Source organism: Salminus brasiliensis, chromosome 16 (assembly GCF_030463535.1).
Source record: "Salminus brasiliensis chromosome 16, fSalBra1.hap2, whole genome shotgun sequence".
In the NCBI taxonomy this organism is placed as follows: domain Eukaryota; kingdom Metazoa; phylum Chordata; class Actinopteri; order Characiformes; family Bryconidae; genus Salminus; species Salminus brasiliensis.
This window is the reverse complement of record NC_132893.1, coordinates 18,109,291-18,135,551: the sequence shown is the minus strand read 5'-3', so window position 1 is coordinate 18,135,551 and position 26,261 is coordinate 18,109,291. Positions and strand designations below refer to the sequence as shown.

The window sequence follows — 26,261 nt, the reverse complement described above, 5'->3', positions numbered from 1 at the left end:
GGCTTTTGTCAGCAAGGCTCCAGAATAAAAAAGTCCTATGGTCCTGGGACAAAAAAAGATGTACATATGTACAGTCTTCTGTGTTTGGGCATGCTTAGCAAAGTGACACATTTAGTATTTTTTTTTTTTTTTTAATTGACAATATGCAAGCTTTTGCAGCTGCTAAAAGTACTTTCGCTTTTTGTAGATGGATTAGTTTCCCACTCTTCTTCAAGGTATATTAGTTCATCTTGGGTGCACAGTTCCCTTCGGATCTACTCACAAATGTTAGCGAGGTCAGGGGGCTGTGAGAACCATTCCAAAAGCTTTAATCTGTGTCTCTTTAGTGAGTCCATGATGGTGTTGAGGTATGTTTTGGATCATTATTCTGTTGTAGAAGTCATCCTCAGTTCAGCTTCAGCTTGTTAACAGATGGTTTGCATCCAGGATGTGCTGGTATTTGGTGGAATCCATTCTTTCCCTCCATTTGTGCACTATTTTCAATGCCACTGACAGCAACACAACCTCAAAGTATGATAGATCCGCCCCCATGCTTCACAGTTGGCAAGGTGTTCTTTCCAAAAAACAAAACAAACCAAACCAAAACAAAAAAAACAACAGCATTTGCTGATTGAGGCCAAAGAATGAGTATATTTTGACTTCATCACTTCACAGCACTTGTTTTCCAAACCCATCAGGTTCTCTAGATCTTCTGTAGTATCACTGAATGTTGAGTTTTGTGATGAGGTCGCACAGCTCTTGTTTTCTTGGTGTTCCAGATCTCATCTTGACCGTCACGGTTCCACAGCCCTGCGCTGACCTTTCTTAATAGCATGCTGCACTGTAGGAGCTGCAAGCTGAAAGTGCTCTGGCTATCTATTTGGCTTATTCCCTTCCCTTGCCTTGCGGGTATGGAATCCCTTCGTTTTCAGCTCTTTAGACAGTGGCTTAGAGGGCCAGAGGTCAGATAGATTTTCTAAAGCTCGGACACTTGATTCAGTTGATAGTTCCTGAATGGTTGGTGACATGCCTTAAGGCCTAGGCCTTGTTAAAAATGTGCATTCGAAAGATTTGATTATATTTCTTTATATAAAGACTGTATAAAAATGACAATAATATAACTATAGTGGGCAGTGGTGGCTCAGCGGTTAGAGCGCCGGGATATTGATAACAGGGTTGTGGGTTCGATTCCCGGGCTCGGCAAGCTGCCACTGTCGGGCCCTTGAGCAAGGCCCTTTACCCTCTCTGCTCCCCGGGCGCTGGAGTTGGCTGCCCACCGCTCTGGGTGTGTGTGTGTACTCACTGCCCCTAACACATGTGTGTGTGTGAGTGTGTGTTCACTACCAGATGGGTTAAATGCAGAGGACACATTTCGCTGTACAGTGACAAATACGTGCACCTTTACCTTTACCTTTATATCATGTAGCCAGAGGTGCCCAACAGTACTGCAAGTGGCCTCTAGGCGGCGGCAAAGCAGCCAAATGAGGTTTCCGTGGCGGGGGAGCTGGAGACGGTCTGCAGCGAGTGAGCGAGTGGTCAAGCTCACTGGTCTCACATTAGCCACTTAGGCTACTAGTTAGCACCTATTACACAGGCTATTAGCCCGTCTCTTTGGTCAGCACTGAGCAGGAGAAGTCCTGTTTACACTCAGTTTTTCAGTTATAGGGAAAATGACAGTGTGTTCAGCTAGCTTGTCAAGCTGACGTCTAGAAGAGCTAGCTGGCTAGCTGGCTAACTAGCTAGCAGAGGGAGAGCTCCTCGTCGCGCGGCGTTGTTGCTTTAGTCATATCCCGCTCTTCAGACGGTCAGCTCCGACATGAGTGAGAGTGAGGGTATGGTTTCTGCACCCGCTGCTGGGAGTGAGGCTCAGAGCTCCTTCGGCGGTGACAAAGGCGGCGCCGCGGAAAGTGGCACGGTAAGCACGGACACTTTGTACTCGTACGACCCGGACGACCCGGGAGAGGAGAGCGACGCCATGGACGCGCTGGAGCCGCGGGAGAGCGGCGCGAGCCCCTCAGAAACCAACGAGGACGAGGCGCTGGGCGGCGAGAACGCGCCCAAGAAGTGTGTGTATGACGGCTGCACGGAGACGACCAAGCAGGTGGCCAAGCAGAGGAAGCCGTGGATGTGTAAAAAGCACCGCAACAAAATGTACAAGGACAAGTATAAGAAGAAGAAAAGCGACCAGGCCATGTCGTCCGGCAAGTTAGAAGTGAGTATCAGTGTGAGTTCACTGGGCTGGCGGTGTTTGGTGTGCTAGCTAGCTAATGCTAAAGCCGTGACGAGGCTAGAGCGGCTCTCAGACAGGTGCACAGTGCAGGACCGCAGCGCTGCTCAGCCTTCAGCCTGTGCTTATGTTGACTTGGCATTGTGCTCTTAAAGTAGACCAGCTAATGGTTAGTGGACTGGAAGAAGAGTATCTGAGTACAGATTAGACATACACAGGCTTTGTCTTATTAAAACTACCTCCGGTCAGTTAAAAACAGCACACTCTCACAAACATGTGGCATCAGTGACTGCTGGCATCAGTGCGCTACTGTGGGGCGCAGGGGGGCACCAGTTAAACCTAGCAGGAGCCATAGTCGTTTATTATTGTTTATATCAGGGATTGCTCCTTTATATGCCTAATGTTCTGTATCCACTAGCTAATAAACATTGAGTGTGTACACTGAATAAAGTGTACATTAAACATTGAATCTGTTCATTACCAACAGCAGACCACTAGAGTTAGTGTTCGCATGGAGAAGCCTGCAGGCATTGACACTGAACATTGTGCATTATTTAGCTTAATAATTTCACATTTTTAGCTTAGATCAATAATTATCTGAATATTTCACACATGTAAACTAGACATCTATGCTAGAAATACAGTCATACACTTTGCTTCTTGCCACAGCTCAGTAACAAACTCTGTAAGCGAGGCTGAGGGGCTAGGTGTAACATTTGCTAAAAAATGTGGTAAAATTGTAAAAGCACAGTTAACTTAACACAGACAAGCTTTCCAACCTGAATACATCAGAAATATTTGCATCCAAACATTTGTGAGTAGTGAACAGAGCTCTGTTCGGTCATGGCACATTTACTTTTGATAATAAAATAAAAGAACACATCAAAACAATAAAAATAAATCTGTCATTCTCATGACTCTGTCATTCATGATTAATAATCAAAAATAAACTCCAAAAAAAAGAAAAACAAACAAACAAACAAAAAAATGTTATTTATTGTCATTTTCAAAGGTTTTAAGTTTTATCATTTTCTTATTAAAGTATACAGGGGTCACACTTTCTGGCGGTGGCACATTTTGTCCCCCCTTTTTACTTCTAGAAGAAACTATTCAGTCACATAATTTACAGTTTAAGTGAAATAGATCTTGAATTTCTTAAAGATGTTTAAACATACTAAAAGTAAAATGATAACTTAAAACCTTTGAAAATGACAATAAAAGACATGAAATATAAATATAATCAGTGCAGTTACATAATCTGATGACATCTGTCTCAGTCAGATTATAGAAGTCTCAGACACTATGCACTGAGCTCACAGAATCAGACGGTCACAGATTACGGTTCAGCAGGTCCTTGGTGCAGTCCGTGCACATGCGTGGTAGCCTATCCTATCAGGCTAAAGGGCGCAGTGAATATGTGAAGTCGTGTTTTTCATTGATTTCTGCAAAGTCAGTGACATACTTGATAATGTCTGCTCGCACATGGTTAATACCACAATTAAGATCTAACCGTAGACGATACATATCACACACCCCTACTGGTCATAATAATTTGGCTGTGTGTAGTAGAGTGTGTAGTTCAGTATTTAGTTCTCTGGCCGGGCAAGCACACCACACGCAAGCAGTAGAAGTCCTTGAGCAAGACGCCTAATGATACATTCTCCTACCTGTGTAACATGATTTGAGATGTAAGTCGCTCTGGATAAGAGAGACAGCCAGATGCTTTAAATGTAACTGTAGGCCTGACCATTGACACAAAACATGGTCTACCTCACATAAATAGTTTATATATATATATATATATAGTGTGTTACATAGCACCCCACATTTGTCCCTTAAAGTTCCATTTGTGGAAGAAGGCGGTCCCTAATTACAATCCTTAGACACATAAATAACATGTAAGCTGTGTTTACATTTTAAACACATTACTGAGCTGGGCTGCGGCTTGAAAGTGCACCTTAACCAAATGGACAAGAAGACACTTAAGCTCTCAACTTTAATGAAACACAGCTATTAGCATTATTTAAGTTTCCAGTGTAGTGTACAGTGTAGTGACTTTCCTGTTTTTAAGCTTCTTGTGTATCATGGCATGAACCAGATTTTGTCATTTACAGGAGGGCTCAGAGGAGAGACCTGTTTCCGTAACGAAACAGCGGCTCGGGACCATGGGAGACCGTCCTGCAAGGCCTTCCCTCATAGAGCAAGTGTTAAACCAAAAGAGGCTGGTGAGTGGGTCATTCCTGTAGCTGTACCTAGCATGGATTATGCCATTATCTGCAGATTACATAGATATCCTGCTGTCTGCCTTGCATGTGTGCGGTGTACCATGTTATTACACAATGGGTCGCTTTTACTAAGTATGTCAACATTGATATGAAAGTAAAAGTAGCTGATTTGAGCTTTTATGCACTAAAGTGTGTTATTGTCTCTACAATCTAGTGTGGGTGCCACCTACCCAGCCACTGTTATGGAGTGAAATGACCTGTAACAAGTAGTCTGGCCCTGAAGCTGCTAATGGTTTTTAACAGAATCTGAGAGCATTTTGTATGAATATTGAACTTGAGACCTTGTTATCGTGCCTGTATTAGAGCTCCAGTGAAGAGTCCTTGGACTACACCCACTAATGACCGCATTCTCTATCAATAAACCAAAAGCTATCTTTGGAGCGTCTATGGCTTTGGCAGTTCCCAGTGGAGTTTATAATGCTCTGTAAACAAAGTAACCATAAAATATGATCATTATAATGTCCTTTAAATAAAGTCGGAGTAAAAGGCTATCCTCAGTAATGCTGTGTCTATGGTTTCTAGTCTCTGCTACGGAGTCCGGAGGTCATCAGTTTCCTGCAGCAGCAGCAGCGCCTGCTGACGACCCAGACTCGAGCTCAGAACCAGCAGGACTACTGACCGCTTTTTGTACGTAGCCAGGACTGATGATGCAGGGACATTTAAAGAACCACGCTGTTATAAGCATTTTATTAAGAGCTCATTCGGCTGAAGAAAATGTGAAGATTGTGGACTCTGGCTTACGTTAAGTTGGAATTACATCAGTGTCTGTAAGGAAAACCTATCATGTCGGGGAGGATTTGATGTGATGTGAGAATGAACTAAAGCAGCCAAGTCATTATAAACCATGGCAGTTATCATGACAATCATCAGAAGCTGATCTACTGTATCTAAGAACACTTTTTACACTGCGAGTTTATCATATGTGCGTTATTTTATGAGCATTTTTTTTTAAAGAACTGAAGCTTTTTATTATGCATTATGTGAAAGATTTGGAGATCTTGCGCGTTCAACTTTGTTATTTAATGGTATTACAGAATCAAAAAAAGAATAATTTAAAGTGTTAAAGTTCATAAATACGTACTGACAAGATGTCTGTATGTCACACAGCACATTTTTACACATACAGTATGTCACACCTTTCATCTCAAAGTACTTTTTTTTTTTCCTTCAAAATCATAGGTTAGTTCAGGCTGGAAAAATATTAGGATGTGCAGAATTTGAGAGTGTATTTGTGTATTTTGATAGTCAGGGAAGTTGGGAGTAAGAGCGAAGCTGGGAAGACGCTCAGTTTTTCCTGGGGGGAAAAGGCTCTTTAATTCATCCTTAACTTAATGTTTCTTATATTTAGCATGATTTTTGCCATTGAATAACATAAAGTTGGATGGGCAAGATCCCCAGATCTTACATTATCAAATACATTTGTATTTGATTTTATTATGTGTTTGTTTGTATTGTTTTGTTTTTTTTTTTGGTTGGTTTTTTTTTGTACTCCAGCAATTATGTAAAAAATCTTAGACACGTCTAGTCCTGGACTCCTCATCATTCTGAATGGCAATTGTCCAATTGAAAGGTAAATGTTGTCCAGGATTAGGCTTAATCCACTTCCAGGAAATAGACCCTTCGTGTTAACAACACATTAGTAATCTAACACTGGTCATTTTGGTGTGTGCTGGAGATGGAAAATTCAGGATTTGGTCCAACTGCTGGAGTTTCTGGACCTGAATTTTCCATCTCTAGTGTGTGCTATTAAAACATATCTTGATTTCATTTCTTTTTGATACTCCCATTATTAATGTATTGTTAATAATGAGGGTTAATAATGGATTGAGTGGGTTTTATTTTTTATTTACTTACTGCTTTAAAGGTAAAGGTGCAAGTATTTGTCACTGTACTATGTACAGCGAAATGTGTCCTCCACATTTGACCCATTCGTGGTGGTGAACACACACCAGTGAACTCCAGCGCCCGGGGAAAGGATCTTGCTCAAGGGCCCAACAGTGGCAGCTTGCTGAGCCCGGGTATCGATTCCACAACCCTGTCATCAATAACCCAGAGCTCTAACTGCTGAGCCACAACTGCCCCCCTTTGTTTGCCACATAATGTCAGCAGCATAATGGTTGTACGTATGGATTCATCTTTGTTGCAAATGAGAGTTGCTGAATCTCATTTCTTTGTACAAACAAATTGAATCTCTGTTATGATTTTTAATTTTATTTATTTATTTTTCTGCTGAACCTCATTTTGTGTACATTCAAGTTTTGGGTATCCTATATGGATATATTGTGTCCATATATTGTGTGAAATATTGTATAAAATCTTATGCATGAAGGAAGTTTTAATTAGAAATAATTTAGATTTTTTTTCTATACTGTTTTGTGTTTTCCTTTCCATTCTTGCTTCATTTTCCAAGACAGTAAGCACATGATTGACAGGAAAATTCTGTATTTGAAAAAAGGACACAACCAACAAAAAACAAACACCAAGCTAACATTGCTACTACTGATGCTCTGCCTGTCTATTATCTTTCCTTCATTTTCTATTTGTGTGTCTGAATTGTACAGAGGTGGAAGGAGTGTAAAGTAGTGATCTGGATTGAAAAAAGATAAGGAAAAGAAAACAGTCTCAACACTTATTCTACCATGTTTTGTTTTTTACACAAAAGGTATGTTTAGCCTCTGACAGTCTCCCTGTACCATACAGCTGTACTGGAAATGAGATGGTGGTTTTGACAATGCCTCCTTCTGTGCTGATTATCTGACAAGCTCTGGAATACCGAGTGTATATACACTGTTAGGACACCGATGAGATGGGGTTGTGTGGAGAACCCATCTGAGTCAGAACTTTGTCCAGCCACTGCAGGGGGCCATGCAGATGGATCTCTATCCAGCAGGGGGTGCTGGTGACATCCTGACGGTGGTATTCTGCTCCCCAGCCCTGAGGGAGAAAAACAAAACACAAGTTTGCCATTAATGCAACAGTGACACGACTGTCTGTTGGGAATGAGGTGAGTATCATCAAGAAACAGATAGTGTATTTAATGACACACAATTGCATTCATTTTCTGCACTCTGAAACTTTTTTTTTGTGTGTTTGTGTATCAGGTGTGGGAATGTTATGTTACAATTCCAGGGGCTCAGTCAAATAAACAGTAACTGGAGAACTCTCGAGCCCGGGAGGACTGCAGTGAGTTTTGGCAGTACAGCAGCCTGCCATCAGCATGCCAAAGATTAGAATAACTGAGTCTTAAATTTGCATAGCAACACACAGATTACATTCCATCTGGACATGTTCCTACTATCTCCTAACCAACTACTTTACTGGCCAGGAAAACTACAGTGGAAAACCGAAGCTTAAAGGCCATGCCCTTTGCCTCCTCTTTAAAAAAAAAAAATAGGTACAGCCAGGTTCACAGTGAAAATGTGGTTGATTTATTTAGTAGTGCTTTGACCATGCGTTGTGAAATATCCTCAGATACATGTAGCAGCATTGCATCCCTAGCATGTGTACCCACTAAGAAGTACTAGCCAAAACTCACTCAATTCACTCATTCACCATTATTATAATTGTAAAGTCAGTTTACTACACACCCACCATAACTGCCACTGTAAACATAGTAGGTGCTCTCTTTTGTTTACTATGTGTTCAGACCTTTTACCTTTAGCTGATAGCATGTTCTGGTCGTATTCAACAGTATAACTGTCCCCAATTTCTCCAACAGCATGCACAAAGGCACAAAGGGGCCCATAATATTAGGTTTCATCCTCCCATCCTGCTCAGCTAGCTCAGCAGCTGCCTCTAATATAATGTCTGACCTGTTTCACATACCATATATGTTGACATGGAAAGAAGAAATACATTATAATTTCCAATTCATGCTGACTTAAAGCAGTAAGCCATGAAAGGCCAGTCATTATAAGTGTTGTTGGGCACACTAGGCACCGGTTTATTGCTTATATATACAATAAAATATGAAATAAAACCATATGATCTGGAATAACACCTGTATTATTCAAAATATAATACTTGCAATAAACAGGTACTGTAGATTATTTACAGAAGGCCATGTTTCCAGGCAGCATAACGTGGTTATAATATGTGTCTATATTGGGTAGTTTAGCTTTGAAAGCCTCTTAGCTAATCAGATTTGTTCACTGGTCCAGAATGTGCTCTTTTCCAAACGTGTTACGTGTTTCTTTTTCTTGGCTTCAAGTAAACCTAAAATAGGTAAGTATATGTGCAACAGATTTAATCCTTTACCTTGACGAAGCTCATTCGTATGGTGCACATCTTGGTGAGCTCGTAGACCACCTCAAAGCCGTGGTTGACTGACTGGGACAGTAGCTGGGCAAATAGCTGGTTGTTGAAAATCTTGAGGCTGCAGCCGCTGGGGATTTTGCAGACAGTGGTAGCGTGGAAGCCATGCTGGTAGTTGCAGTTCCGGCTCTGGACGAAAATACTGCTGTCACTCAGACACTCGGCGTACACCTCTCCACCCACGTAGTACAGGTGTACCCCTGCGGGACGTTAAATAAGAAGCTTTGTGTTTTTTTTTTTGTTTGTTTTTTTTTAAAAATATCTTTATTTTTGCCTGTCGACTGCTTCTTAATCGAGCCAAAAAAGCAGAGCTCTAAACACCAGAGGTTTTGGCTAGCGGATTAAACAGGCCGGCCCTCGCGACACAACCTTTAAACATTTCTAGAGAGATCTGCATGATAACACAGGGCTGCATTTAGACAGGCGGGTTTAATCTGATTTTTCACATAACACACTTTCGTTCTGTCTAAATAGCAAAACATCTAAACCAACCAGATCTTTTTCCAATTTGGACTGCTTTCATAAACAGAAAGCCATTTCAGATAATGACTGCATGCAAACAACCTACAAACACGCATATTGGGTGCAGCAGAAAAGGCCTAATCCGTGTAGAATACAGCAGCGGGTCTAGAGTGAACGCAGCCCATTTTAATATCTGAGCAATGACATATTTGCTGCTTAACGGCTAAAACAGATATTGTATATGAAGCACTCAACGGTACTCTTTCAAAGGGAGAGGCAGAAATGTGACTGCAGCCACAAAGTTTAAAAGAGTGTAACAGTAAAAAAAAAAACTGGACCACTTCTGAAAACATGCTGGAAATGAGACTGTGAATCCGAGAGATTCGAGCGCTTTGTCAACTCACTATTTACAAACCCGGCTTTGTTTCATCACTTGCCAAGAGGAAACCTTAATAGCATCCATTTTTCAACCATGCTGCTCTGGTTTGTGTCACTCCCCGCAATAGGGCTCTTAGACATGTGGATAGGACACACACTTGGCAAGCTTTCACATCATCCACGAGTGAGAGTGTGTACGTGTATGTATGTGTGTGTGTGTGAGTGTGAGCTCCCTGAGACTGCTGGAACCCATGGCAACATTTACTTTTTCCCCATTTTAGTCACTCTGCAAGCACAATCAGACAGCAGGAGAAAAGCCAACATTTGTGTGTGTGTGTACTTCCCCCGTCTTTCTGAGAGCCGTAAGCACAATGTCTACAGGCCACCACTCTCTGGCGCCACACACACACACAGGCCAGTGTTTTTTTTTTTCCCCCTGTGGTCGCTGAATTAACATAGCAGTGGAACGCTATTACCGGGAGCCTAAAATTTCCCTGAGCATTAAAGTGTGTGTCAAAAAAACATGACAAACTGACAATCAGCAAATGAAGTGGTATATGTGTTTGTCTAAGCCAGTACATCACTGCTAAGTGAGTCGAAGCAGGTGTGTTTTTTGCAGGGAAAAAACAAGGCCTGTCATGATTTCAACAATGACTGGTTGTTTGATGATGAAGATGCATATATAAAAACTTCTTCTTTGTGCAAAACCACAATATTTAATGGAATGGAAAAAAGATTTAGATCATTTCTATTGGTTTATTCATCATAAAATTATGACACTACATAGAATAACAACTTCATTTATATCTTATATTCAAAAAACTTCATTGAATAAATGTTGGTTTAAGGGCTATATTTATTCTTTTATAAGTTTTATCATTTTTTTTTTTTACCAATTTTCTCCCCAATTTGGTTCGCCAATTACCCAACCCATACATTTCTCCCCTATCACATTTAAAGCTCCCCACACTGGGAGGGTAAAGGCCGACATGCCTTTTCTGACATGTGCACAGCCAGCCATTGCCTCTTTTTCAGAACCTTTTTTCCAGCCCTGCATTGCACTGGAGTGCTGGGGGGAGGACGCACCTCCCTCGAGAGAGTAAAGTCAATTGTGCTCTTACGGGGTCCCAGCTGCCAATGACTAGCAGCATGGCTGGGATTTAAACTAGTGATCCTCTGGTCATAGTAACAGCGCCATATTCCACTGGACCACTCGGGGAGTGTTTGCCATTTAGTGTTTGATTTTTTTTCCCCAGTTACATATTTTGGTTTTTTTAAACTTTTGTTTTTACTATTATTTTTTATTTTTCCTTAAAGCAGCGTTATTTAAGAATTGTCATTTCTTGTTCCTTGGCTCACTCCTACAGTCACTAAGTGGAATTCACACTCTGAGACACTACTAAGGGCCACAGTTCTCACATGCAAAAAGTATGGGGACTGACGCAGAGTAATTTTATAGGATTTTACAAAAAAGTCGTGTTCCTGTCCACTTTGTAACCAAAGTTACATAGTGCAGTTAGAAGCATGCCTGTCCTAGAGTACCAACGGGAGACACACTATTTCTCCTATTACAGTGAGTGGGGCATCAACATGATTCTGAAGCTGTTATTTAAGGTAAAAATGCTACATACTGCTGCTTTAATTTTCAAAATAACGTATATATCCCAGACTGATAACTTTGATTATAACGACAGGCTCACCTTTGCCTATGTGCCTGCGGGTGTGCTCGATGGTGGAGTTACGGTTGACGTTGGAGAGCAGTCCCAGGCAGAAGCGGTTCTTGTTGTTGGAGGGGTCTGTGAAGCCATCCACCAGGATGCTACGGGAGGAGGCGTGGAAAGTCTCGCCCACTCTGTTGTTGAGTTCATAGTAGGCCACTGAGCACCAGTGCTGTGGCTCCTCGTAACAGACTGGCCGTAAATCTGAACAAACACACGACAAACAAAGCCTTATATCGTTCCACCACATTGTAAAGTACTGCATGTGTATTTGACTAGCCCAGTGACTGTCCATCCTGGTCCTGCACGTTCCATGCTCAAACACTCCCTTGTTTAATTAGCGAGTTTGAGTTAAATCAGGTGTGGCAGAGCAGGCAAAACACTGAAATGTGCAGGGCAGGGCTACTCCAGGATCAAGGTGGACACTTAAGTGGACAGTAAGCATTCTTTGTACCTCTGTGGGGAGTTGACAGTGTGAGTTTAAGAGGGTTGGAGGATTCTCCAGGCTTCACGTCCTCGGGAGGGCTGGTCTCCATCATGCTATATGGCGGTGGCGGGGTCTCGGCTGTTTTTAACAGACAGGAAAAAGAGTAGCGATTGTGGTATTGTGGTAAGCGATATGTATGATACATTAGGACATGCTAGTGTGTCCCTTATTAACAGCACATAGCTAGCTGTGTACCTGTGACGTTGTAAGGGCTTGCGGGGTCAGCAGTGCTGCTGGGGGAGCTGGGGTAACTGTGAGCAGTGGGGGACTGCAGAGAGCTGGACGGAGAGGTGGAGAAAGAAGTGCAGGGCAGCGGAGGGAAGGAGTCGGGGAAAGTGGCGTTCTGCGGCATGAGTGGCTCGTTGTGTAGAGATGCGTTGCGGAACTTGGCCAGTAAACTGTGCTGAGGGTTGAACTCGCTGTGACGAGGAACCAGGACCGGAGGCAACACTGAGGAATGACAGGCAGGGAGAAATGAGAGAGAGGAGAGCGAAACATAAGGGGAGAGTACATGAGGGGTTAATATTCACAGCTATAGTATTATAGAGCTGAACAGAATACTTATCACAGTTCTGTTACGGCATATTATAGCTGGGATCACATCATTGATGTCATGGTTTACAAATGGTCTGCAGTATTCTGACCAGATTTCACCATGTGAATATCTATATTTGTCCCAATGAGCTCTCATCAGGAATGTCTGTGATTAGGAAAGATGGTCTCATTCACCTTCATCTCAACAGACATGCATTGTTACCTGGCGTCTCCACCCGGCGGTAATGGTACGGGTTCACACAGATGTCCTTCTGCTTGGAACCAAAGGGGAACTCGCAGCAGTCCAGGGCTTTCAGCTCGTGATGCGACTGCAGGTCCGGCCAGCGCCACACGCGACAGTAGATGACATGAGGCAGGCCCTTCCGGTGGGACACCTGCAGCCTTCCGTCCAGCGAGCGTGGGATGGTCACACATTTGCTGGGCTGACCCGGACAGCTCAGAGCCCTCTCCAGCTCCTCCATCGCCCCTTTCTTCTTCTTCAGTTTCTTCACCAGAGAGTCCACAGCCTTCTCGGCCCACTTCTCCTCCTCGTCTCCCTGCTTCCAGCCCAGCAGGCGCTTCACCGCCGGGCTAGTGAAGGAAAACAGGGAGGTGATGGACGTGGTGGAGTGCATCTGGCCACAAAGAGTAGCAGCAGCGCTCAGAAGGAATTAGAGCAAGCTGGGCTGCAGTGGCTGCTACTGAGGAGGAAAAAAAAGACTCAGTTTCTTTCCTCTTAGCCAAGATCCAACTGAACTTGACGGTGAACCCCTGGATGGGGATATTGTCTTTGGAAAGCCCACCGTCTGGATGTTGCTCTTTTTATTTGCTGAAAAAAAAAAAACCACACACACAGCATGACACTTAGGAGAAGCCAAAACTGAATGCACTAAAAGAGGGCGGGCACTGTTTGCCCTTCAAATATTAACTGCAGTCTCCAGGAACAATAGGTTACTGGCCTAAGCATTTCTGAAAATCTCTTTGTGCTGGAATCCAATACCCTACTCTTTATTACACTGCCATTACACTCATTAGAGCACTGCTGAGACTTCAGCAGCATCACTGAGTGACTTCTGCTCTCAGCAGGTTCTAAAGTTCCTCACTGCCGTACACCTCTACCATTAATCAAAACAGACCTGGTCTACAGAAATCCAGATGATCTGCTTGTTTTACTGAACTTGACACCTCCAGATTGCTGGAGCGAACATCAGAGTTGAGTCAGAGTTCATCAACTGTGCCGAGCTATTAAAAGCTTTTTGTAAATTCTGCATGATTTGAAAAGAATCATATTTCTGGGCTTTCTCTACTCACACACCTGACTCAGCTCCTCAGTCAGTGAACCACTTAAATATTTAAAGTTTAAAGGAATAGTTTAAATAAAAATTCTAACCTACACGTTTTTCCTTATTACTAAATAAGTATTAATAAACTTTAGACATTCAGTGTTTAAAGTTTGCTTCTTTAGTTTGGTAAAGAAACTACGAAGGTAATTAAGCTAACAAGTAATGGAAGTCAATATCACCCAAAAGATTTTTTATGCTAGAAGCTCCAGGGTAAATCGAAAAAAGCAAACTCCAGACACCAAAGTGTATTAGTCAGACGTCTACTTGGTGAAGCATTCCTTTAAAGCCACAGTCTGTAAGTTTTGGGGATTTAGAGACCTCTCTGGTGAAAACGTGCATTGCATTAAGTAAGCAGAAGAGTACTTTTAAAATGTGCATTGGCGTCTCCTTTTAGAGCGGATGACCCTGGTTTGACAGTGAGCGAATGAGCAGATGAAGACTGAGTTTGCCGTCCTGTTTGTCTTTAAGAAGCACTATTAGAAGACTATCCGCACTATGGTTGGTCAGATAACCAGAAGGCGCTGCTGGATCCTTCTTTAGAGGCTGTGCATGTGACCCAAGTACGTAAAGATGTGACATGGCCACGAAAACATTTACATTTACATTTTATCCAGAGCGACATACAAGGGTACTTGTATTACAGAGGTGGGCCAATGTAGGTAGTCTTGCCCAAGGACTCTTAATGGTGTAGCGCAGCACAGTCACCCAGACCGGGAATCGAACCCCAGTCACCCACATGGTGTGGTAGCTCACTGGCAGGTAGTGGTGTTATCTATTGCACCACACCACCACCTACCAGACCACTCTCATATGTTTTTAGGATGAACATATTAGGCTTTTGCAGAGATGTTCACGCCAGCACACTGTTTCTGCCCCATCCCGCTTGGACAGGCTGCCCCGTCCCACTCGGACAGACGTTTCTCGGACTGCTTTCAACTGAAATGAGCAAAATATTAGGGACTGCTCCTTTAAAATGAGCATGAGCATGAAAAACAGTGCAGTGCAGTTTGAAATCCAGTACCAGAACTGATAAATAAGCGACTGTTCGGTATTTAGCCGTAAATACAAATCTAAGAATAGAGTTAGTAAAGGAAAGAAAAGAAAAACAATAAAGGGGGTTAACACAGGCAGCTCCATTCTCCCCGGCAGTGGCTCCTTATGAAACTGGCGTCTCACAGTCTGAGAGCGCAGATAGGCTTAATCACCTCATGCACACTCACATCACAGCTCCCCCTCAAAAACACACACACACACACACACACACACACCTACAGCTGAACTGACACAGCTGGCTTCAGCTTTGCTGTTAATCCCTAAAAAAAGAGGGGAAACGTTGGAGGTGAGGTTAAATAGGTACACTATAGTAGGTAGCTAGCTAAACTCTCCAGAGTAGGTGTAGTTAGCTCGGACTGCAGCATCGTCTCCGCTCAGGGGCTGGGAAAACAATGTCAGTGCCCACCACGCCTCCTCTGGAGAGTGGATGCACGAAGCAACAAGTTCAGCAGGCATGAGAAAGGACGGAAAAGGCGGAAAAACAAGCTATCTACTTCTATGTCACTTATACGAGCGCACTTGTCGTCCCACACGGTTATACAGACACATATTCGGCTCAAACTGACTTCTTCAGGGTGTGCTATTAAAATAACTCGCAGTACCTTAGTTGAGAGGTGTGTGTGTGTGTGTGTGTGTGTATGCGCGCGCAGTGTTTCTTACCTTCCTTCACCTTGCTGTTTTGAGGAACTTCTCCGCGCTGTGTGTTTTCGGTCTGGCCTCCCCAGCCTCGCTCTGATTGGAGGTGTAGCGCGTGTTTGGACTCCACGGCAGCAGCAGCGCCCGGCGTCAGCCTGACTGGAGCCTCAGTGCCTTCGTGCACGATTCATCCGCAGCGCTGGAACTCTCCCAGCGCGCCTGACACACGCTGGACTCATCCCCGTGCGCGCGCGTGTGTGTGTGTATATAGGATGTTTAATAATAATATTATCATATTATATCTTACTACTTTTTTTTTTTAAGTGTATGAAAATATGTAAAAGTTAAGAAACAACAGGGCTCGGCTAACCTACACCTGCCAAACGTGGCAAATCCAGGTCCATAGAGTAAAGATCCACCTCCGGGGTTTTGTTCCAACTGCCTGGGCGGCTCTGCTGCAGCAGAGCCGCCCAGGCAGTTGGAACAAAACCCCGGAGGTGGATCTTTACTCTATGGACCTGGATTTGCAAGTCTCGCCTACCAGCCCGTTTCTATGCGACCCTCTGTTACGGGACCGCTTTGTGTCCTCACACACTGAGACCCCGTTCAGGTAATCGAATATAACGGGACTAGCTATCATATCCCGACTCTTATCGCATGCAGCGGTTGTGTTGTTTCACATTCCCCTTCCTACACAGCCACCGCATCTCAGTCGTTTACAGTAGGGAATAGTAATAATATTAATAGTAATAATGTAATAATAATAATAAAAAAAACACAACTTGGCGGCATGCCAAAAGTTTTTTAATCGATGGATCTATTTCCGGAGCGCTCGTCATTGCGGATGGATACGTTTCGATTTTGCGTGCGCGCGGTGACCAGTCTAGTTAATGACGCAAGCCTGGATGGCGACAGAGAGTCTAGAAGTTTGACATTTTCACAGTTTACAGCAACTGCAGGGGAACCAAGCAGAGCTCCCAATAATGAGAGCGGGCATGACATGCTGCTCAGCCGTTTCCAACACAGAGGAGGTGGAAAAACGATACAGGGACGGTCAACAGTAACGGCCGTCCGTCAAGGTGCACCGGCCTCATTACTCAGGAGGAGGAGGAGGAGGAGGGGGAGGAGGTCACAGTAAAGCTGACAGTTGACATTTAGGTGCGTTTAGGCCTTTGCTTTGGTCAGTGATGCATTTACAGGGTAATATAATAATGGTGCTAGATTTCAGGGTGAGATGGGTTGGATGAGAGTGAATGATAAATGGTAAAAATGAGGCCAAGCAGGATGCTGCTCCCCAGGGTGCAGAGCAGGCTGGTGCTGAGTGGACTGCATTCCTCACTGTGAACTTGCACCCAGCCATTGAGCACTTTAGCATGGTCTAAAGGGCCAGTGGTTCCCAGGGTCCTTTTCCTTTTTGGCTACTCGAGCCATTAGGAGCCCCATGAATGTTTTCACACTGTAGTCATTTAAATATGTCTGGTCCTGGAGACCCCCTGCCCTGCATGACCAGGCCCATTCTTACACACAGGAGTGTTCAGTGCAATGCTTGCTCTCCACTTTAAGGATGTAAACTGTCAGGAACTAAACACTTTACAATGTCCAATCTGTCTGATAGAACAGGTACGTAATGGACAATCTAGATTTACCTGTGCTAACTTTTTTTTTTTGTATTTCCCCTCAGTGTAGACATGGGATGTGAATAGACAGAACTCTATCGTCTATCACATGCTGAGGGGTAGCATGTGCTTCCTCTGCATCTTTTCGGTCTGCCACTAACACAGCATCACCGGACATGAGGAGAGGAGAGTGCCAACTGCCAGTTCTGTCACAGAGAGCAAAATTGTCCTGTCTGTGACTTGTGGTTTGTGGCTTTTTGGTGATCAGAGCTTAGATGGCTGTGCCACTCGGGAGCCCATAATCCAGTTTTACTAAGAAATCCTCCCTCACTGTAGGAGGTTCCATAACTTTCATACATGTCAACATGCCTACAGCGAGGGTCTTAAAAGCCTGGATCTGAATAGATTGGTTTTACACACAGTGGTTACTGGTGAGATGAGACGGTCTGCTGTTATTTTGCTAGCGAACTGACACGTCTGTCAATGTCTTCTTCATCACAAATATTTGTATGAGTAGATAATTATGTATCCATGTTTAACATTAAATACTGGGATCATGATACCAGTGTAATATAGCTGTCCATGTGACATTACAGCATTACAAAAAAAAAAATACAAATAAAAAAATAATAATAATAATAATTTAAAAAAATATCAATAAAGTATTAGTAAGTAGTTAGTATTAGTAGCTTTAAAATATGCTTGCTCAGTGGCTCAACTTTTTATAGATCGCACTAATATTAACAGGACATTATTTAGCATTTGTGTATGGCTGGGCAGTGGGTCCACAGGACTGAATAACTACTTATATAATCCATCTGACCTAGCTCATGAATAACTATTTAAATGCATATAAAAAAAACTAAAACACCATAAATTATATTAAATGTTTATTTATTTGGCCGAACACTTTTGAGTGCTCTTTAAATGGAAATCTCTACGCATCAGTCAAAACCTTCCCAAATGAACAAAAATAAAACTGTAGGGATTTTTTTTTACAGTACACCTGGACAAAATCAGGACGTAATAATAATAAAAAAAAGAGATTATAGTTACTGAACAGTTTGACACAAGGCGTGGTAACCGTGGCCACCCTGATAGCAAACTGTGCGGCTGTCTGCCAGCTCTGCTGATGGCATGTGGTGTTCTATACATTAACCACTGCATGTGCATGCATAGGCCAACAGCAGCAAAGGCTACTGGGTTTTTCTTGGGGACTCCAGTCTCCAGGCACCAGTGATGTAACGTAGTCTGATGAAGACTAGATCTCTGCCCATCTGTAGCCAGCTCCAGAACGGCACCAGCTTTGACCCTAGAAAAGTCGAAGTAGGCAGAAAGCACTCAGACAGGGATCACGGGACTTTTCATAGCTAAACACCTTTATGATTATATATTTTTTCTTTATTAAATACACATGTTAACAGCTTAAACTATGCCCATGTTACACTGATACAAATATAGAATATAAATATATCAAATAAATCATCTGGTTTGGTAATAACTGATTAAATTATTGATGAAATTGTTTTAAAGTGGAAGGGACTGTTCCACCTCTAACCTTCAATCTCGGTCCAGTTGACTGCAACCTCAGCTATAGGTATTTTAAAGCACTGCGCTATGTACAGGAGCTCCACATCAAACGCCCTAAACAAGTGAAAGAGAAGAAAAAGTGAGTACAACAATTGAATTCGATTTTTAATGTCCGAAAGAGGATTTGAAAAGTAGAAGGCTACAAATCTTGACTGTTCCTTTCAGTCATTATCAACATAATAATACTAATAATAATAATAATAATCATAAAGAAATTATTAACTATTTTTGTCAATAACACCAATTAGGTGCTGTATCTGCTAGATAGCCGAAAATGGAAGCTACACTAACTAAGAAGCTCAGAAACAACACAGTACACAAACTAAATCCTGTTAATTAGATTCGATTTCATCCCTTACACTAGACCTATGTCCAAATGTTTGTGGACACCAATTTCAACGAATGCATTCAGCTACTTTAAGCTGCACCCATGTACAAATGCGCGCACACACACAGCTTGTCTAGTCCCTGTAGAGAGGTACTGCCAATAGAACAGGATTTTCTGAAGCAGATAAACATGAACCTATTGGCACTATGCCTATTGCCACACATGGGCTAGAAAGGTATAAAGCCCCCCTCCATCATTGAGCTGTGGAGCAGTGGAACTGTGTTCTCTGGAATGATGGTGGTGCTGCATCCAATACTTTTAGGATGAGTTGGAGGGCGAAGTAGGGTAGTGATCATCCATGTGTCATCCAACATGTATGCTCTTGTCTCTGAATGTAATTAAATCCACAGCAGTAAAGACAGTTGCTCCAACAAAAGCAGGATAAACTTTTTTTTCATAAAAACAATGAATGAGCAGGTGTCCCAATACTTGTGTCTATATAGTGTACTGTTGGGCCCTTGGGCCCTTGCTCATCTTCCCTGCCTCCCGGGCGCTTCAGCAATGGCTGCCCACCACCCTGGACATGTGTGCTCACTGTCACTGTGTGTGTTTGCTCACTAATGTGCATGTGTTCACTGCGAGGATAAGTTAAAGGCAGAGGCCAAATTCCATCTGTGTCCAAAATTAACGGTGAATATGGTTGTCTTGTCTTGAATCACAGCTGCAGCCAATCAGTAAAAATGAAATAGATGGATTGTATTTAAAGATTTAGGCTGAAACTGGGGCGGTTCCTCAAATTGGCCCCACTATTAAGCTATGTGGAGACGATGACTTTGGTTTTTACGGACTAAACTCAGGCATTGCACATTCTAAACCACACCGATTTGTCAGTGCAAACAAATGAAGATTCTGAGATTGGTGACACGAAGTCCAGTGTCTGTTAGCAGCATTAGCCTAGTGGTTTCATTGAATACTGTTGATGGGGATAGGGAGGGTGGTCAGACACAGGCTCTTAGTCTCCTAAACTAAAGAAATAAGCTTTAGATAATAGACATGTCTTGGCTGATTGACGAGGCAAATTGATAAGCCAGATTGTATTCCTTTAAAACATATTGGCTCCATCGTTGTTGGCTTGTCAAGAATGGCAAATCAACAGCCCTGCAGCCGCTTCTTTCAGTTTTTTACAAACTCCAGTGTTGGAGCTATCACTGTGATGGTCTGAATTCCTCACTGTGGCTTCAAACACTTAAGACAAAGGCCTTAAAAAAAACTAACAAAAAAGCAACGAAAAACACATTCCAAACAAGCCCCTAAATCTCCAAAAGCACATTCCACCCCTTGACCAAATTTGAGGAAACCAGATCTGCATGTTTACCCTCATCAGATACAAAATGTAGTCTGAAATGACTTCTGTACTGCCATGTATGTATTAAAAACACACGGTTTCAGACCTTTTAAATGGTTATTTTAAGTGTATGAAAATTGACCCTAGTCCAGGCACGGATCATGGTACGTGTCATCACTATGCTGTAATGTGATGGAGTGCTCTGATCAGAGAGGGCTGCTTACCAGCGCTCCACATGCAGACTGCTGAAGGTCCTTAATGCTGCCTCACGAGTGAAGAGCTTGAACCCACACTGCGTATCCTTGATACCCTTCACACAGAAGAACCAAACCAGGAAGTGGAACCCGTACATCAGAAAGGTTCGGAACATGGACCGCTGTCAATGGCAACAGACAGCAGCGTTATGAACCACACTGAGCAAAACTCTGTCTCATCTTAGATGATGGCCTTAAACAAGAAGATTTTGATGCATCCTAGCCATAAGGACTAACTGTCCATACCTGAGCCACAGATTCTTTTTCCAGATGAGCCCTGGAGCCGCAGGAGATAGCCATGTTCTCCTGTACAGACACATGAGAAGGCGTTCACAGTTGATTAGGCATACTTGGCTTTGATAGACTGACCCTTGTTTACACCTCCGGGTGGCAGAACATCAAAACAGCAACGAGGAATTTACTGCCACATGTCCTCAACACAGCCACTTCACGCTTCTGAGAAACTCAACACGCTACTGTCTATTTAAGAGTAGAAGAAACTATGTCCCACCGGCTTAGGGTTGACATTCTGCAAGCCAGCCTCCACCTTCTCAATATCTGCGAACTTTGTGGCTCCGTCTGCATCTGCCATCAGAATGAGACGGCCGCGAGAGCTTAGAGTGCCCTGAGAAGAGGAACACAAGAGAGGGCAGCCACCAGCTGTTACAGATCTTGCTAGGCTAAAACACACTGGAGAACTTTGTGATTCCAAGTCCTTTATAACAACAATGCAATGTATGGGGTTATGACTCACCATCCGCACAGCGCCCCCTTTGCCACGGTTCTTCTGTAGTGTGAGTACTCTCACTTTGTCTGCTCCGTACTTTCTTGTGTATCCTAAGGCAACCTGTGTAATCATACCCCACTTTGAGTGTAAACGATCCATTCACAGAAAGCATTAATCACAGCAGTTCTACACACGGATGCCGTCAGGCAAAAACCTGGTATCACCATTGCTTTTTATTCATTTTTATTTCCCCCCCACACACTTCAAAGCTGTAAATTAAATATATACAGTCATGCCCGAAAGTATTCATACCCCTGTCAAAGTTTGACTTAAATTTACTTTTATTTAACCAGAAATTATATTTTTGCCTGGAAATGACACAGGCATCTCCCAGGAGATAACACGATGATGTACAAGAGGCATCATTGTGGGAAAAAATATTTCTCAGCTTTTATACACATTTGAACAAAAAGTGGCATGTCCAAAATTATTCATACCCTTCTCAATAATTAATAGAAAAGCCTTTATTGGCTATTACAGCAATCAAACGCTTCCTGTAATTGCTGACCAGCTTTTTGCATGTCTCCACTGGTATTTTTGCCCATTCATCTTTAGTGATGAGCTCCAACTCTTTGAGGTTCGAGGGTCTCCTTGCCATCACCCTGATCTTTAGCTACCTCCACAGATTCTCAATTGGATTCAAGTCAGGACTCTGGCTGGGCCACTGCAAAACATTAATGTTTTTGTCTGCTAACCATTTCTTCACCACTTTGGCTGTGTGTTTTGGGTCGTTGTCGTGCTGAAATGTCCACTGGTTCCCAAGGCCAAGTTTCTCTGCAGACTGCCTGATGTTGTTGAGAATCTTGATGTATTGCTCTTTTTTCATGGTGCCATTTACTGCGATCAAGTTCCCTGGTCCATTGGCTGAAAAACACCCCCAAAACATTAGGTTCCCACCACCATGTTTGACAGTGGGGATGGTGTTCTTAGGGTTGAAGGCTTCTCCTTTTTCACGCCAAATGGTGCACACATCATTGTGGCCAAACAATTCAATTTGTGTTTCATCTGACCATAAAACAGAACACCAGAAGTCTTCTTCTTTGTCCAGATGAGCATTTGCAAAGGTCAAGCGGGCTTTTGTGTGCCTTTTCTGGAGAAGTGGTGTCCTCCTTGGCCTGCGTCCGTGGAACCCAGCAGTGTGCAGTGTCTGTTGAACTGTCTGCCTTGAGATGTCGCCACCAGCAGAGTCCAGATTCACCAGGATGGCCTTGGTGGTGATCCTTGGATTTTTCTTCACCTCTCTCACTATTCTCCTGGCCAGCACAGGTGTCACTTTTGGCTTCCGACCACATCTTCTGAGATTTTCCACAGTGCGGAACTTCTTGTATTTTTTAATAATACTTTGCACTGTAGCCACTGGAACTTGAAAACATTTTGATATGGCTTTATAGCCCTTTCCTGACTTGTGAGCGGCCACAATGCACAGCCGCAGGTCCTTAGTGAGCTCCTTTGTCTTAGCCATGACTGTCCACAAACCAACTGCAGAGAGCTGCTGTTTTTCTCCTGTTGAGTTGATTAAAACAGCTGTTCCCAATGAATCAGGGTAATTAGGATGCTTTAAAACAGCTTGGACTATTTGGAATGGTATAGAACTTTGGATTTTCCCATATACTGTGACAGTTTTCAAAGGGTATGAATAATTTTGGACATGCCACTTTTTGTTCAAATGTGTATAAAAGCTGAGAAATACTTTTTCCCACAATGATGCCTCTTGTACATCATCGTGTTATCTCCTGGGAGATGCCTGTGTCGTTTCAAGGCAAAAATATAACTTCTGGTTAAATAAAAGTAAATTTAAGTCAAACTTTGCCAGGGGTATGAATACTTTCGGGCATGACTGTGTGTATATATATATATATATATATATGAGAGAGAGATAGTGTTTAAGTAATGGCATGTTAATTACATTTTTCTGTTCTATGTAAAAATTATTAAAAAATTAAGAAAGATATTATTATTAATCTTATTATTATTAAGATAAGTTATGCTTTAGAATCTGCAGAAGTATTTCTCTGTAAAGGATGTGTACTTATTTTACAGCAAAACGTGTCATTTCAGACACATACACACAGTTTCCGTCATCTACAGAAACACTCTTACACATTAATAAATAGATAAAAATACTAAATTGTGCTTTAAAATGTGTAGTTCTCAATGTTTCCATATTTAAGTTTGTTTCTCAGAGAATCTGTTAACTTATTTGTGCTTAGAAAAGCAACACATTAGCACCGGATTTGAGTAAACTACTTTTTCCTGTCGTGCTTAATGTGTACAATGTGTAATAAGAGCAGAATAAAAAGTTATCATACCTCAGTAGTTTTGTCTTTGCTGCCATCATCAACTATAACAACCTCATAGGTGAATGATGGATTCTTCTTCTGCACAGACAAAAGTTATATATCATATCAATGCAATTCCCAAATCATACACCTGTCCTGGAAAATGCTGCTCATTAATTTCCCTGCTTTATCAGACCTGGTTCAACTACTTACCCTATCTTACCCAAGTCTGAACCATTGATACACTAAGAAGCCTGGTAATCTGATTAGACTCCCACAGTAATGGTATTGGTGCCATCTAGTGGTAAACACCACACAGTGCAGTTATCCCATTCATTCAATCATGTCTGCATTACAGCGGTTTCACAACACTATCATGTGTTCTTAAAAGACACTTAAAGTTTCCTATAAATTATTTCCTGTTGTGCTCAGAGATAGAAGAGGTATAAATAATAAATCACATAAACTACTCTTCTCACTGAGATCAATATTAAAAAGGAGAAGGTTAATGAATGAATAAACATAAATAAAATTCATATACACACCTGTCTTTTCTCTAAGTACTCCATGGCTTCTTCCATCATAACAGGTACTGGGAGGGAGACAAAGAAGGTAAATCCTCTTAACCCCACCCTGACAGGTCAACTAAGATAAAACATGTCATCTTAGAAGACTAAAACTGGCATTATGGCCCAGAAACCAGTACAATAAACACAACAGAACACAAAGAAGACACTTTAGCCTACAGTGACCGCACCCTCCTTCTTACACAATCCCTTACTTGTAGTATTAGTATTATGGCAGTGCTAATAATTGTGAGCAGTACACACCACTGACCAGAGATCAGTAGATAACACAACTTACATCTGGATTCCTCATTGTAGGAGGGCACTACGACAGACAGCTCCCTCGAATGGGGGTCAAACAGACTAGGGAATGGCTCTTTGCTCCCTGAAGCTGTCAGGAAGTACTTCTCCTGCTCTGCACGCGTCTGGTCCACCATCCCGGCCGTAACGTGGGCAATTACTATAACCTAAAAAAAAAAAAGAAAATCAATGGAATGGTACTTCAGAGGAAAGGTGTTTATTTATTAGGTACAAATAATCCCTGAACTTCAGCAGAGCTGCAACTGGTGTCATGATTGAAAGCGCTCCCCCCTCACAATAACCAGAAGTGGGAGGAGTACCCTAGGTATTGTTACTCCAGTGAAATAATGACTAGTATTGAGTTTCCTACAAAACTGCAGGGGACCTTTTAGCACATCTATCATCTATCAGCACTGGAAATGTAGTTAGGTTTGCACTCATTTCATCACAAAACAGAAACATCACTTCAGAAAAAAACACCTCAGCAAGCACAGATCCATCCATTTTACTTGCAGTCTTGTGCAAATGTTTGGCCACCCTGGTCACATTACATGATTTTGAAGGTTTTCGAAGTAAACAGTAAGTAACTCCTGTTTCCTGTAGAGGATTCAATCACTTTAGAAAATCAACTAAGTCAAACGATCAGGGGCCATTCCTGCCCGTCTCCCAATGCTTCCGGGTAGGCTCCAGACCCACTGCGACCCTGACCAGGAAGAAGTGGTTGGACAGAGGATCAGGAGTGCCCAAACTTTTGCACAAGAGCATACCTCAATACCTGTAATAGTTTCTACACACATACGACGACAATGTAGAAAATCACACACCACTAGTCATCATTTCCTTCACTTTAGTCTAGTCAGTGCTGCTGCAAGACTGGGGGGGGGGGGGGTTAGACTGTTCTGTTACTAAATCAAAATAATAATAATAATAATAATAATAATAATAATTTAAAAAAGAGGGAAAGAAACGAATAACCCCAAGATAAAGCCCTGTTTAAGGCATGTAAGCATGTCTAAGACCCATTCTGCTCGATGTTGACACCAGATAATCCATCAGTGAGATAATGAGGTAATGAGGTCTGCCTCACTTCTCCTAGCTGATCTTAATATATCAGAAGAAGAATTAATAAGCTCTAATAAACAGTAAAGCAGTGTGTCGGTCTGTCAGGCAAAAAAATAGGGCTAGTATCTCCAAAATAACAGCTTTACAAGAGAAGGAAATAGCTAGCTAGCTTCTGAACTCTCCAGGTCATTTCTGATAAACAGGTCCAACCGCCGCTGTCTGACTGACTGACTGACTGACACACACACACACACACACACACACACACACACACACACACACACACACACACACACCACGGTCCAACAGCACGTGTACCATCAAACTCACCAGAACTAAGAGGAGCAGGAGCAGCGCTGCGGCACACTGGACTACCTGACAGAGACACAGCTCCATCCTTCCTCCCCTCACAGCCGAGAAGAGTCGCGGAGGCCGGGCCTCTCAGAGCGCGCTCATAAGAGGGGTGTAAAACGCAGCGGAGGAGAAGGAGGAAGGGGGGGGGGTCGCGGTGTTTAACTCCTGTAAGAGCCGTTAAAGCGCCATTGCTGAAGTTCCTTCCACCTCACACTGAAACACCTCTGCGGAAATGAACCACACCGCTGCAACACCACATCATCACAGCCAACGGCTCCACACCGGCCCTCTGCCTCAGCGGCTTTCTCAGCACGCCCCCTGCTGGGCCGGAGGCCTCGCTGAGCTCTTCTTCTGACGTCATCCG

General features: G+C 42.8%; 3 protein-coding genes across 6 annotated transcripts; 1 reads left to right on the top strand and 2 right to left on the bottom strand.

The window, feature by feature from the left end:
• Positions 1-1,504: 1,504 nt before the first annotated feature.
• Positions 1,505-7,277, top strand: rfxap (regulatory factor X-associated protein). Its single transcript, XM_072658317.1, has 3 exons — positions 1,505-2,191; positions 4,321-4,431; positions 5,014-7,277. Exons 1-3 carry the CDS (start codon positions 1,796-1,798, stop codon positions 5,107-5,109), a joined length of 603 nt encoding a protein of 200 aa, XP_072514418.1. The 5' UTR covers positions 1,505-1,795; the 3' UTR covers positions 5,110-7,277.
• On the bottom strand, positions 6,917-15,533 carry smad9 (SMAD family member 9). Of its 4 annotated transcripts, XM_072658315.1 has the most exons (8): positions 15,441-15,512; positions 13,188-13,213; positions 12,608-13,082; positions 12,046-12,300; positions 11,818-11,928; positions 11,346-11,567; positions 8,749-9,005; positions 6,917-7,425 (listed from the first exon to the last, which is right to left on the bottom strand). In XM_072658315.1, exons 3-8 carry the CDS (start codon positions 13,017-13,019, stop codon positions 7,282-7,284), a joined length of 1,401 nt encoding a protein of 466 aa, XP_072514416.1. In that variant the 5' UTR covers positions 13,020-13,082; positions 13,188-13,213; positions 15,441-15,512; the 3' UTR covers positions 6,917-7,281. The 4 variants fall into 4 exon arrangements, with proteins under 4 accessions (XP_072514416.1, XP_072514414.1, XP_072514417.1 ...); XM_072658313.1 differs by having other exon boundaries at positions 12,608-13,213; positions 15,441-15,533; XM_072658316.1 differs by lacking the exon at positions 13,188-13,213 and having other exon boundaries at positions 15,441-15,529.
• Positions 15,534-17,925: 2,392 nt separating this feature from the next.
• On the bottom strand, positions 17,926-26,167 carry alg5 (ALG5 dolichyl-phosphate beta-glucosyltransferase). Its single transcript, XM_072658103.1, has 10 exons — positions 25,874-26,167; positions 24,480-24,648; positions 24,161-24,207; positions 23,646-23,714; positions 21,304-21,396; positions 21,061-21,174; positions 20,796-20,855; positions 20,520-20,671; positions 18,591-18,676; positions 17,926-18,344 (listed from the first exon to the last, which is right to left on the bottom strand). Exons 1-10 carry the CDS (start codon positions 25,937-25,939, stop codon positions 18,229-18,231), a joined length of 972 nt encoding a protein of 323 aa, XP_072514204.1. The 5' UTR covers positions 25,940-26,167; the 3' UTR covers positions 17,926-18,228.
• Between the last annotated feature and the right edge of the window lie 94 nt (positions 26,168-26,261).

Excerpts from the sequence above, each read along its gene's own strand:
- rfxap (XM_072658317.1), top strand. The coding sequence starts at position 1,796 with ATGAGTGAGAGTGAGGGTATGGTTTCTGCACCCGCTGCTGGGAGTGAG. Across the intron at positions 2,192-4,320 it reads TGTCGTCCGGCAAGTTAGAA|GAGGGCTCAGAGGAGAGACC; the intron begins GTGAGTATCAGT and ends TGTCATTTACAG. Across the intron at positions 4,432-5,013 it reads TGTTAAACCAAAAGAGGCTG|TCTCTGCTACGGAGTCCGGA; the intron begins GTGAGTGGGTCA and ends TATGGTTTCTAG.
- smad9 (XM_072658313.1), bottom strand. The coding sequence starts at position 13,019 with ATGCACTCCACCACGTCCATCACCTCCCTGTTTTCCTTCACTAGCCCG. Across the intron at positions 11,568-11,817 it reads ACTGTCAACTCCCCACAGAG|ATTTACGGCCAGTCTGTTAC; the intron begins GTACAAAGAATG and ends GTGTTTGTTCAG. Across the intron at positions 9,006-11,345 it reads CCGCAGGCACATAGGCAAAG|GGGTACACCTGTACTACGTG; the intron begins GTGAGCCTGTCG and ends AACGTCCCGCAG.
- alg5 (XM_072658103.1), bottom strand. The coding sequence starts at position 25,939 with ATGGAGCTGTGTCTCTGTCAGGTAGTCCAGTGTGCCGCAGCGCTGCTC. Across the intron at positions 24,649-25,873 it reads TCCTGCTCCTCTTAGTTCTG|GTTATAGTAATTGCCCACGT; the intron begins GTGAGTTTGATG and ends TTTTTTTTTTAG. Across the intron at positions 21,175-21,303 it reads AAGGGGGCGCTGTGCGGATG|GGCACTCTAAGCTCTCGCGG; the intron begins GTGAGTCATAAC and ends TCCTCTTCTCAG.